This window comes from Plecotus auritus (genome assembly GCF_963455305.1).
Source record: "Plecotus auritus genome assembly, chromosome: 7".
Classification (NCBI taxonomy): Eukaryota; Metazoa; Chordata; class Mammalia; order Chiroptera; family Vespertilionidae; genus Plecotus; species Plecotus auritus.
The window spans coordinates 36,998,355-37,011,851 of record NC_137774.1 but is presented as its reverse complement, the minus strand read 5'-3'; the positions used below and the strand labels follow the sequence as shown (position 1 = coordinate 37,011,851).

At 50.6% G+C, this 13,497-nt stretch overlaps 1 protein-coding gene across 1 annotated transcript in view; it reads left to right on the top strand.

Annotated features, from left to right (window-relative positions):
- The window catches only part of SMG6 (SMG6 nonsense mediated mRNA decay factor), a 232,056-nt gene that overhangs the window by 213,264 nt on the left and 5,295 nt on the right, over nt 1–13,497 (top strand). Inside the window, exons 16-17 of the mRNA XM_080678773.1 lie at nt 10,044–10,197; nt 13,215–13,426. Coding sequence (XP_080534899.1) covers nt 10,044–10,197; nt 13,215–13,426 — 366 coding nt within the window. The remainder of the gene's footprint in view (nt 1–10,043; nt 10,198–13,214; nt 13,427–13,497) is intronic.

The window sequence follows — 13,497 nt, the reverse complement described above, 5'->3', positions numbered from 1 at the left end:
GAAGGGAGAGGGAGAGAGAGATAGAAACATCAATGATGAGAGAGAATCATTGATCGGCTGCCTCCTGCATACCCCCCATTTGGGATCAAGCTCGAAATCCAGGCATGTCCCCTTGGTCGGAATCGAACCTGGGACCCTTCAGTCCACAGGTCGACACTCTATCCACTGAGCCAAGCCAGCTAGGACACCACCTCCATTCCTTGATTTCTGCACTCTGCAATTAAATAATCTGTGTCATAAGTCACCAAGTGCCTGCCTTTGTAAGCCTCAGTCCCCATCATAGTTGACTTCCCTGTAGCATTGGACCCTGAAGCTGCCTTCCCCCAGCTTCAGTTTAACAAGTGAACCCTCATCTCTTTCTCTCTGTTGACCTAGGCTTCCTCACCACTATTCTTTGCTTGGTCTCCTCCTTCTTTCTGTTACTTCTTAGTCTCAGCACATAGAGTTGGCACTCAGCAGGTATTCACTGAGTAACTTAATAGATGGTAGCAACTAGAGCATCATCTTAAATTCCTCGCTGGGTTTTAACCCCTTGGGTCTGATTTCATTTTGGGTGTGGGGGGGGTTTTGTGGGGTTTTTTTTTTTTTGTCAAATCTATCTGTTCACTCATTTATTCCCCTTTCTCTATTCTCATTGCCACTACTGCTAGTCTAGGCTAGGTACTAACTTGGGTTATAGCAGTCAAGGCCTCTGTGTCGCACAACTCCAGGGGGTGCCGCTTACCTTGTAGCCTGTGAATGACACCTCGTGCAATAGCGCAGCCCACCCAGTGCCTGCGTGCTGCGTTCACTGCCTCCAGTGCATCTTACATGTCCTCATCATTCTCTTCCCAGAAGAGCCATTCTCATGCTCAGAAATCATCAGAGCCTTTGCTTGGCTGAATCCTTATTATTGCATTCAAGGCTTTCTTGTGTGTTCACAATCTCATCCCAAACCCCTGGAGCCCGTATCTATATATTACATTAGGCAAATTGTTTAACTTCTCTGAGCCTGTTTCCTCATCTATAAAACGAAAGTGGTAGCAGCACCTACCTCAGACCTTAGAATGACAGTGCATATAAAGTGCCTGCCCAGACTGAGGCCCTCCAGCCTGGACAATACTACCTTTCTCTCCTTTCCCGCTCTTGGATCTTCGTTCATGCTGTTCCCTTTTTCCTATTCCACATTTCCTGTTACCTGTTGAAATTCTATTCCTCCTTCAATCCCCAGATGAAACTCCATCTCCCCAGTGAAGCTTTCCCTGATTCCCCCCAGGAGGACTTAATCTCTCTCTGCTCAGTGTTCCTGTAGCACTGATTTATACTTCATGTGTGACACTTATATCGCATCTCATGTTACACTTATTTCTGGACTTGTTCCTCCACTATACTGTGAACTCCTTAGAATAGGGTACCCTGTCTTTAGCTCAGTTTAGTAAGGTGGTCATGGGGCTCAGGAGGGAACAAATGTCCCATCCCATTGTGTAGTGGAGTGGAGAAGCCAGTGATTTGAAGAGTGAGTGAGCATTGTTACAAAAGAGAAGGACAGGATGCTGTGGGAGCATATGCTATGGGGACGTGGCCTTGTCTAGAGCACTGTGTTCAGTTCTGCCTCTCCAGGGACATGCTCCCCCCACCTTACAAATAGGAGGTCTTGTATGAAGCTTGACTTCCAGTGCCAGCGACTGCCCCTGTCCGAAAGCCTGTTCTTCCTGCCACCTTCTTTAGAGTAGGCTGCTCAGGCCCAGGCATTGAGGGCCTGTTGTGGTTTGACCAAGGCTGGGGTTGCTATTGCCCCTTTAAGAACAGGCCCCACATGAACCGCTGCTGGCGGCCCTGCCTCCTATCAGCCTTCTTCCTCCAGCCTCACAGCCACAGGAGGATTTCTCAGCAGAGGAAAAATTCCCCCCTTCCCTTCTCCCACCCCCCCCCCAACTTTAATGCCCGGGGCCCTTCACTTCCATAATTCTTCATTTTCCAGCCTTGAACGTAAGCCAGACACATCTGTCTGGCCATATGCGTGAACCCTGGAGTCTGTGCCGAGGTGGCTGTAAAACAGGGCCGGTGAAGGCCCTTCTGGGAGAGCACACACATGTGTGTGCCCTCGGGCCATTGGCTCCCTGCCCAGAACCACGGGGCTGCAGCGCTCCAAACCCATGTTAACCTTTTCTTATTTTTCCTCTTTTTGTTTACTTTAAGGGGGGAAAATCCCGAGGAAAAGGTATAAATTGTCCTGGGAGTGGGGGAGAGGCTCCTAGCTAGAGAGGCCATTATTGTTGGCAGGTACCTGGGTCACACTAATACAATAAGGAAGAGAAGAGCATCGAGTGAATTAAGATGGGAGAGATGGGCTGTAAATTACACTGCTCTGAACTCCATCAGTCTCCAGGGGTGTTAACCGAGAGGTGTAAGGCAAGTCCCCAGCTCCCAGCGCCTTTTACAGATGCAGCAAAACAGGAACCACACATGTTTGGGGAGGGGGATATGAAGATGGGGTTGAAAAAAATCCTCCTGGCCCCCATGACGGCTATAAAGTTCAACCGAGATCTGGAGCTGTAGCCACACCCCCACTTCCCTGCTCGAACCTAGACCCCTGGTCCCAAGCTCATCTGTGGGGCTGGGGGAGGTGGGGCCTGGCCTCCCTCCGTACCTCGCAGCCTGTCCTTCCCTGCTTCCGGCGTTGCACAGAGGCTGGTAAGTGGGGCCGACTGGAGGTCAGAAAAGGGGTGTGGGCAGCTCTCGGGGCCTGTGCAGCTGGAGGCCCGGCTCCCAGGCAGGCCCCTGGATGCTAGGGGGCCAAATCCGCCCACCCGGGCTTTGAGGTCACCCTCTCGAGCCTTGGCTTTGCCTGTTGCCTGAGATAGCTGTCTTCATGTTGGGTTAGTTCTGACCACCTTGCCACTTCCCACCTTTCCAGTTCTTTTCATTCCTATTGCCTTTCTTGGGAGGTGTCCAGAGACCACAGCAGGGTACATAGTTTGTCTGGGAAATTGGTCAGAAGTGTTTCATTCCTAAGCAGGCCCCCTGGGCAAAGCAGTCACTGAAAATCCACCTCCAGGCATGAGGTGTGGCCTCTTGGCACCTCATACTGGCCCTGGCCCTGTGAATCCCCCGCCTCCTCTCTGCCTCCATGAAGCTTTGCTGTGATTTGTGCTGCTGTCGGGCGGGGTCAGGTTTCCTGAGCAGTTGCAAACATCCCACCTGAAACATAACAGGCTCTTCCTCTGGCCACAGCTATTGTTTCCCTCCGCATTATGGCCACAGTCTTGCTCTGTAGCCAGCAATGACATGTGTTCTGAAAATAGCTTCACTCCCCTGTCCCCTTCCCACCCACCCACCCTCCTGAAGATGCAGTCACTCCTTTGTGATGGCCCCAGGAGTTTTACTCTAAATATAGTTGCAGCCCATTCACGCTGCCACCCAGCTGGAGGGGGGGCACTGTGGAACAATGGGGCATGCACAGAGCCCCCCACACCTGTATGGAAGCTAGCGGAAGACAGACACTCAGCCCTGGCTCCTAGCTGTCGGAGGCAGGGTGGGAGCCAGTGCACACTACCAGGCCAGGGGCACGTTCACGCCAGGGCAGGAAAGCACATCAGCCTGTGGAGTCGGGCAACCGCCCTCCTCACTCGAACCCGTTCCAGAGCCTTTTCCAGGTTCTCCGCAAACTATGGCGTGGGCCTCCGGTTTGCTTCAGCTTCTCGCCTCCCTGGCTCCCCAGCACCCACAAGGTTCTGTTCTCTCACAGAACTGGCAGCCTGTTGGCTGGAACACCTTAGGCTGCTGCTTGGAGCAAGTTCAGAGGTGTCATGCTCAGGCCCTGTCACTCCCTTACTATCAAGAAAGGGCACTCCCTAACCGGTTTGGCTCAGTGGTTAGAGCGTCGGCCTGTGGACTGAAGGGTCCCAGGTTCGATTCCAGTCAAGGGCATGTACCTTGGTTGCAGGCACATCCCCAGTGGGGAGTGTGCAGGAGGTAGCTGATCGATGTTTCTCTCATCGATGTTTCTAACTCTCTATCCCTCTCCCTTCCTCCCTGTAAAAAATCAATAAAGTATATAAAAAAAAGAAAGAAAGGCCCTAACCGGTTTGGCTCAGTGAATAGAGCGTCGGCCTGCGGAGTGAGGGGTCCCGGGTTCGATTCCGGTCAAGGGCATGTACCTTGGTTGTGGGCACATCCCCAGTGGGGGTGGGGTGCAGGAGGCAGTTGATGGATGTTTCTCTCTCATCGATGTTTCTAACTCTCTATACCTCTCCCTTCTTCTCTGTGAAAAATCAATAAAATATATTTTAAAAAAAAAAAAAAAGAAAGAAAGAAAGAAAGGGCACATTTCTTGAGCATTCTCAGAACAAGTGTTAGATAAAAATCAATCTTTTTAAAAAATATATTTTTATTGATTTCAGAGAGGAAGGGAGAGGGAGATAGAAACATCAATGATGAGAGAGAAGCATTGATCAGCTGCCTCCTGCAAAGGCCCACACTGGGTATCTAGCCCGCAACCCAGCATGTGCCCTGACTGGGAATCAAGCCATGACCTCCTAGTTCATAGGTCAATGCTCAACCACTGAGCCATGCCAACCAGGCTAAAATTCAATCTTTAAAGTGCCCTTCAACCCTGAGATTCTGTGATTTTAGCCCATTGAATACCTATGATATATCAATCTATATGCAAGGTGTTGTTAAAGAAACGATAAGAAAAGGCAGCTCTCCTTAAGCTCCTTACAGTCTAATTTGAAAATAAGATCAGTCCTCATAAAACAATCAGAAGTAGCAAGCAAGTCATCATACTTACAACTTTAAAAATGAGCCCTAGCTGGTTTGGCTCAGTGGATAGAGCGTCAGGCTGCAGACTGAAGGGTCCCAGTTCGATTCTGGTCAAGGGCACATGCCTGGGTTGCGGGCTCAGTCCCCAAGTTGGGGGCATGCAGAAGACAGCCAATCAGTGATTCTCTCTCATCATTGATGTTTCTATCTCTCCCTCTCCCTTCCTCTCTGAAATCAATAAAAATATATATACTTTTTAAAAAATGAAACCAAGTAGCCCTGTCCAGGTAGCTCAGTTGGTTGGAGTGTCGTCTCAATACACCAAGGTTTTGGGTTCAATCCCAGATCAGGGCACATACAGGAAGTAACAAGTGAATGCATAAGTAAGTGGAACAACAAATCGAAGTTTCTCTCCCTCTCTTTCTCTAGAATCAATACATAAAAGTTGAAAGAAAGAAAGTGTATGTTAAGCTCTGTGGTACTGACTTTGGACCTCTAGAGAAGGGCTAAACACAACTTTCTCATGAGCACCCAAACGTAGATGCTCATGTCCTGCTCCCTGGGGAGGCTGGTGACTCTGCTTGCTTTCTATAGCAAATGCAGTATCTGCTCCCTTTGGTTTCTGCAGCTCAAGAAGGAATTGCCTCCTGTACTATTGGTGGTTATCTTACCAACTCCTATTTTTTATTTCATTTCCGTTTTTCATTTTAAAAAGTACCTATACGTAGTGAAAACCAACAACAAGAGTACCACGAGTCTCATAATAGAAATGAACAGCCCTCTGCCTGGCTCCTTCCCCTCCAGCTCTGCTCCCTAGTGGTTTCCCCAGATATTTACCCTCCTGGTTGTATAGAAGTTGGAAAATGGAGCAGGGCAGGAAGAAAGGAAACTGAGCTTTGTTAAGCTGCTAATACATGTATCAGCCGCTTTGCTAGATACTTTCACATACAAAGTGACTGTTAACAAAACTCGTTTCTGGTGAAGACACTGCTCTGCCCGCCCAGAGAGGCCCAGGAGTAAATTATTCCCTCGCCCTGTAGAAGAAAGGAAGCAGCCACGCTCCCTGTGGAGCCCTAAGGAGAAGGAAAACCTAAGGTCTTATAAACCAGTCTCCACCTACCAGAACTCCTTTGTGAACTAATTGCATTACCTTTATTTGTAATTCTGAGTGTCTCAGTTTTCAGTGGGTTAGCATCCCCAAATCATCCCCAGTGCGAAGAAGGAATTTAGCCCTAGCCGGTTTGGCTCAGTGGATAGAGCTGCGGACTGAAAGGGTCCCGGGTTCAATTCTGGTCAGGGCACATACTGGGATTGCGGGCTCGATCCCCAGTAGGGGGTGTGCAGAAGACAGCCAATCAATGATTCTCTGTCATCATTGATGTTTCTATCTCTCGCTCTCCCTTCCTCTCTGATATCAATAAAAATAATTTAAAAAAAGAAAAAGGAATTTAGCCTCTAAAAGAGCCGCTCCTGGGAACCAACAGTTGTTAGTTTCCTCATTGGATGTTATTGTGGATTCTCTCTCTCCCAGTTCCCCACCAGCTTGCTGAAGGACACTCCATTACTTCAGAGAAAGCTAGTTACTTAGCACCTCCCAGAAACAGAATTAAGTTTTTTCTCTTTCACACTTTATGACAACTTAGTCCTTATTGCCACTGGTCTGATTCAAAGTGTTAAAGCTTTCCCTACTTCCCAGTTCACAGTCCTAGGACCACTGTAGCCAGTCTAAGCTCCTGTGCAGCTCTCCTTCCGGGTCAGCACACTGGATTCCAGGCCAGGGCCAGTCTGTCTGAATCACAGCATTCCAGTTGCGCCCCCCTCACCCCCTACCAGAGGCTTCTGCAGCTTTTTACTCATACAAACAAAAATAAATCTCACTACCGGCCTCTGAACTCCATAGCAGCATGCTTCCCCTTCTCCCCAAGCGTCCCATGGCTGTGACTGGGGACTTGGCACTCTCCCCACCGACATCACTTTTTCACTCCCTGCGCATCCTGTGTCCTTCTCTCACCGTGCGACCCAGAGATCGGAATGGGACGTGACGGCCGGCACAGGCGCCGTGCACAGCTGCCAGGAATCTGACGGGTAAAATCTGGAAAAGTTGGGAGGGCAAATGCTAAACACACGCACACACACACACACACGCGCACACACACACACACAGCACCACTCAGAGAGGGCCGGAAACACAGACACCCACAGAAAGGGCTTGCAGACTCCCGATCCTTTCTTAGTCTGCCCTTCTTTGGAGGAGACTGGGTCAGTCTCATGACCCAGGTATGAACCCCCTCCTCCCCAGAGGCCCACTGGTACCCCAGGAGAAGAGGGATCAGCTTCATTTTATCTCCTTTACTCCATGAGGGCATGTGGGGAACAGGAAGCAGTTGTGTGGTGACTCACTGGGCAGAGCCAGGTTAAGGGAAGTTGTCTGCGGGTGTCCCTGGGACCGGATGATGGCAGCACAGCTCTGACCACCCTCAAACAGCTTGACCCCACCCCACCCCTGGGGAACCAACAAGGCTGCCACTTCCCTAAGAGGCTATGGCCTCTGTTCACCTTTCTGGCCCGGAGCCAGAGCTCGGAGAACTCAGACTGCTTCCCTTGACCCTGCTCCTAGATTTTGCTTCTGTCCTGTCATCAGAACACACAAGTAGCTCAGCTAGCCCCCAGTGTCCCTCGGCCAACTGGCCTAAAGGCCCTTCTGCCTATTGCCAGCTCTCAAGTTCTGATGGAATAAGGTCTTAGGAGCTTGTTCACACAGGGTCAAAACTGTCAGCCAGTTCCACTTCCTTAGAGGCAAACCAGGTTGGAGTGTCATTTCTGGAGACAGAAAAACTGAGATGTGAAAGGAGTCAGTGGGGCAGTGGCATAGATGCCCTGCTCAGTTAGGGCCCTGAGGCCCTGTCACCACAGATGGCAGTGCCCCTGTTCCTTCCTCACCAGTGTCGGTGCTTATTCTGTCCCTCTCACCCAGAAAGATACTTCAGGGCCTATGATACTGAGAAAACCATTCCTGGCAGTGGGAAAGCTGGGTAGAGAACTCCAGGAGCTGGGACAGTGAGGACCAGGGATGCTGATGCTCCTGCAGTGTAAGGAGAAATAGTAGAGGGTTGTTAACTACACCTGAGAGGGACCATGTGCTGTTCTTACAAAATACCCAAGCCGTTACACATGTTATATGTCAATTACATCTCAATAAAAAATTAAATATTTTTAAATGCCCAGGCTGAGTTTGGCGGAATGTCTGTCCCCTCTAGTTGGCAGCCCCATGGGGAGAGAGAATGACCCGAGTCCCCTGGGAAGGTGGCCAGCGGCAGTGACACTTTCCCTGAATGAGGTGAGAGCAATAGTCCCAGCAGACTGGGCCTCTCAGCCGAACTTCTCATGCCTGCCAGCGTTCTGTGGCCTGTGCCTTCCACCAGCTGTGGTGGCAGTGGCAGCAACGACTTACTCATAGGGAGAGGTCCCCAGCAGGTCACAGAGAAGCCACCCCCAGCATTCAAAGGCATGGCCTTTCAGTTTTACTGTCATTTCCAGTGAAACCTGAGCACCTTCCTCACTGACTGTTAGTGGCCAGGGCCCAGCACTGTGGGCCCCATCTCACTTGGCACGCACATCTACTCCCCAGCCCTATGCCTGTGCCTGTGGCCCTGTGAGCTGGTGTGTGGTAGAAGGCCATGAGAGGGCGTGACAGGGCTGGGACCTGCTCTCCAGGCCCTCGCCAGGTTTGTGTCAGTGCCCTCCAGCTCTGCACACTGGGAACACGCCATCTGGGCAGATGCCAGCAAATCAGTTTGGTTCTTGGCCATGGCCCCCAGAAGAGGAAGCCACACAATAGTGACCTTGCTCTGTAGTGACAGGCATACCCACAGCCACTGCCACACATAAGGCTCTATCAGACTGGAGAAAATTGGCTTTTCCCAGCTGTGCATGGAGCTTCCCTGAAAGATGTGAATAGCTGTAAGACTCAAGCACGAGGCGTGTGCTTTCCAAGGTGTGGTACTCAGGCCACAGGTGCTACACGAGATGGTTTTTCAGTGATGATGCATAAGGGACACTTTGACTTTCCGTTATGGAAATTTAGTTTGCACTAGTAAACATGTGACTTGGCTGTCAAACCCTTGGTACCATGGATGTCATTGCTTAAGAAGAGCCTAAGCGCCTTGGCCAGGTAGCTCAGTTCGTTAGAGTGTCGTCCCAGTATGCCAAGGTTGCAGGTTCAATCCCTGGTAAGGACACATACAAGAAGCAACTGATGAATGCATAAATAAGTGGAACAAGAAATCGGTATTTCTCTCTCCCTCTCTACAATCAATAAAATACCCTTGCTGGCATGGCTCAGTGGTTGAGTGTCAACCTGTGAACCAGGAGGTCACAGTTCGATTCCCATTCGGGGCACATGTCCGGGTTGCAGGCTCAATCTCCGGTGTGGGGTGTGCAGGAGGCAGTCAGTCAATGATTCTCTTTCATCATTGATGTTTCTATTGCTCTCTCCCTCTCCCTCCCTCTCTAAAATCAATAAAAATATATATTAAAAAATAAAATACATTAGTTTTTTTAAAAGAAAGAGGCTAAACAAAAGATGAGTTGACTTAAAATCAATTTAAAGAAAAACATCAGGTAAGTACTAGTGTAGGTTGTACAGAGTTATGGCAGAGGAGTGCAAGTAGAACACAAAAGACTAATTTTAGGAGACACTGCTTGCGGGGGAGGGCAGGGGAGTGGGATGGCAATTCTGATCAATCTGAGTTTTCCTCTGTGCAAACATGCAGATCAGGCCCTAATCTGTCACCCCGTGTGGACTCCTGCTGCTGTGGGAGACTTTGAAATTATTAGTTGTCAGCATCACTTTTTTGTGTAGTCTTTGAATTTAACTTTTTTTTTTTTAACCACACGTGGTGAAATAAATTGAAATACAAATTGTTTGGGATATATATGTACATATATAATATATAAAGTGTCTGAATTGAGAAAGAACCAGACACGCCCTTAAAGATTTTTAGCACAAGGTCTTACTTTCAGAGGCCTGTTATTTTGAATACCATCAGGTCCTTTCTCAGTCCTAGACAGGGTTTCAGTCACGCCCATTCCCTGGGCCATTTGGTCTATGTCCATTTTTATTGCAGTGTTTTGCCCAGCCCGTGGGCCTGTCCCTCAGGCCTGACAGGGGCTAGCTGTTCCTCTGGAGGGGAAAGAGGTTCAGGGGGCAGGATGCTGACACACTGTGGAGTCAGGGCCTGGCTCACCCACCCTCCTGCCTGCTCACTCTTTGGCTCACTCACCATTCTGTGTCCCTGTAGGCTGTCCTGGAGGACCACAGTCAGATGAGGCAGATGGAGCTCGAGATCAGACCCTTATTCCTCGTACCAGACACCAACGGCTTCATTGACCACCTGGCCAGTCTGGCACGGCTTCTGGAGAGCAGGAAGTACATCCTGGTGGTGCCCCTCATTGGTGAGTCAGGCCAGAGCAGCCCTGCACGTGCACAGCAACCCCCTCTACACACATGTCCCCAGCCCAGGGGCCAGGCAGGCAGAGCCCTGCTGTGTGTGTAAGACAGGATTTGCAGAGAAGTAGGGAATGTGTGGGGCAAGGAAAATTGTTTAATAATCAAAGCAGTTCAAATTATTATGGCTGATCCATGGCTTAAACTGCTTGAGCAAATGTACTCCTGTGTCCCAGCAACCAGAGGCTGCATGAGCCCAGCCCTTGTTTTTATCCTTATAAAGCTTGCAGTAAAACAGCAAAGCTGGTTCCCGTTATTGGTAAACACTCAGCCCTGGCAGATAACGGCAGTGCTGCTGGGTGGTCTGGCAGGGAGGCTGGGAGGATTTTGAAGTGGTTAGATGCCTTTGGTCTGATTGTCTTGTAGCTTTTCATGATCATTCTGTTGGTTCGAGGTAGCATTCTTCTGGCCAATGTCACCCTAAGGCCAGGCTGACAGAAACCCTCCAGAGCAAGCCCTTGGCTCAAGACTGTGGATTCCTGCCACTTGGGCCCTTACCACTGTCTGGTCATTGGTGCTGGTGCAGGGTCAGCATCTCAGAACCCAGCTAGCTCGCTTCCATCCTCAGGCCAGAGGAGCCCAGCTGGGCTGTCTCCAGGAGACTGTCTAGGCACCCTTAGTTCTTGGAGCTCTGTGGTAGGTCAGGCCCAGGATGGGCTTTGGGCTCTGGGCTCCTGTCTAATCTAACTGATACAGCTAATGTAGCTGAGGGCTATGCTGTGGAGGAAGAGGGTCTGAGAGAGGATTGGGAAGCCCAGGGTTTTTAATGTCCCCTTCTCAACAGCCACTTGGAGCAAGTTTGGGATCCCTGTTCTCTGGAAAAGCCACCAGACTGGCAGTCAGCCTGCCAAGCCACCTCTGACATCCATGCCAAGATGTTCCATTGGGCCTTCCCTCCCAGTCCCAAGTGTCTTAGTGCCAGATGAGGGTGGAAACAAAGGGCAGGAAACATCCGCCCCTGCAGAGGCTATAGAACCCTGGGGGGTTGTGGGAAACACGTTAGCACCACCTGAGAATGTTGGCACTGAAGCAGCCCTCGTCCCGCCTCCACCCTCCCTGTCTTCCTTCCCCCTCCCCATGTGGCCTGGCCAGAACCTCTTAAACCCAGGCTCTTAGACCTAAGGAAAGGATTTCTGTTCTTCAGAAGGCAGAGCAGCAAGACCATCCTGTTGTTCCAACTTCCCTCTTCCCTCACTGGGTCCTGGGTGGGACAGCTTTCAGGATAATGCATCTCTGTGTTTTCCTACCAGGAGATTTTCAGGGGGAAGAAAGTAAGTTGGGCACCTTTTTTGCTAGATGATCAGGAAATGGTGTAACTGAGAGAGGTGACACCTCAGGATCCTCAGACTTAGGAGGAGCCTTAGGCACCATCCCAGGCTACAGAGTTTTTGTTCATCAGCGTGGATTGGGCCCCTATTATGTACATAATCTCCTTAGTCTCTGGTGCTCCAGTGAATGGCAGGGCTACAGCCCTTGGTTTGGAGAAGCTTGTGGTTCCGTGGAGAAAGCCAGATTTGGTGGAGAGGGAGCAAATATAGGCGAAAACCCAGAGGATACATGCCGAATAAATAGATGGCCCCAAGGGGCGTTGGGAAATGACAACTCTGTTAAAACAGTCCAGGCCAGCCTCTTGGAACCTTCCTCAGCTGGGCAGGGCCTTGGACTCTCAGGGGCTGTATAGGGAGCTCCTGTTTAATGAGGCTTCCTCAGTAGACTCCTACCCCATGTCCAGAGCACAAAGGGTTAAGCCAATAGCCTTGCCTGCTTGTTTCTTGTGCTCTTTAACCTGCTCCATGCTCCTTAGGCCTGACCCCAGCATTGAGAAGCCCTGCCTGGTGCAGAAGCACAAACAAGCTTCCCCTTTGAAGCCTGTTTAGTTTGGAAGCAGGAAAGCAGATTTTGGGATGGAATACCAGTTTTTTGTGTTTGATGTTCTGTTTTCTGTACTGTATACCCATCCACCACTATTCCCCAACCTCAACCATACATTGTGTGGACACTGTAGCCTCAGGTTGCTGAAAGCATGGGCATCGTGTGTGTGTGTGTGTGTGTGTGTGTGTGTGTGTGTGTGTGTGTGTGTGTGTGTGTTTTCCCACATGGGCCTTTTCCAGAAAGTGTCTCTGAATACCCAGACAGTGAGTGCCAGGCTCACCATGGAACAGCATGCTCATGCTGATTCCCCAAGCCATGAATCATTGCACCGAGGAGAGGCCTCAGACCCCAAACTCTCCCAGAGCCCCCAAGGAGTGCATATTTCCCACTTGACCTCAGGCTTTTGGCTGGAATTTTGGAAAGAATCTTCACCAGAAAATGAAGCCGTGTCCCAGACACATAGGCAGGCAGGCAGACAGGCACACACACACACACACACACATGCACGCATGCACACGCACACACACGTGCAGCATCAGAGGAGGTGAATGTGCCAAGGGCATGGTTTTGGGGAATACCAGGGCTCTTGCAATGACTACTGAGGCCATGACTACTGATTTCCACTTGGTAACCTCCCTGCCCTCTGCTGGGGCGTGGGGCACAGTACTTTGCCCCCTCTTGAACTGCTGTGGTTGGGGGCCCAAGTGGATGAGGGAGAGTGCCTCTTTCCCTTTAGCTGCTCCATACCCTTACCTCTCCTGAGGGACCCTTTCAATTTGATCCTATAACTAAGGAATGCAATAGAGGGGCCAGGTTTCTTCCTCTGAATACAGCAGCTCCAGAAAATCCCTGTAAGTTCCTCCCAGGAGAAGCTCAGTGCCTGGAGGAAGAGGCAGAAAGAGGAGAGAGCACTGTGGAAAGTCTGGGATGCTTCTTGCCCCCCAAGGTCATCTGCTTTCCCTGGAAGACTCCTGTGGGGCAGGATGGATTCTGTGGTCTGGGAGGGGCTGGCTGGGAAAGTGAGGCCTAGGGTAAAGATAGACATAATTGCTGATTGCTGAGACTGATGCCTTGTGGAACTGTGTCTCCTCAGTGATCAATGAGCTTGATGGCCTGGCCAAGGGTCAGGAGACAGATCACCGGGCTGGGGGCTATGCCCGTGTGGTGCAGGAAAAGGCCCGGAAGTCCATTGAGTTCCTTGAGCGGCGATTTGAGAGTCGGGACTCTTGCCTGCGGGCCCTGACCAGCCGTGGCAACGAACTCGAATCCATCGCCTTCCGCAGTGAGGACATCACTGGCCAGCTGGTAAGACCCCCAGCAGAAAGGGAGATAGCCAGCCTTCAGATCAGGGTCCCCAGGAGCAGGGGACTAAAGGA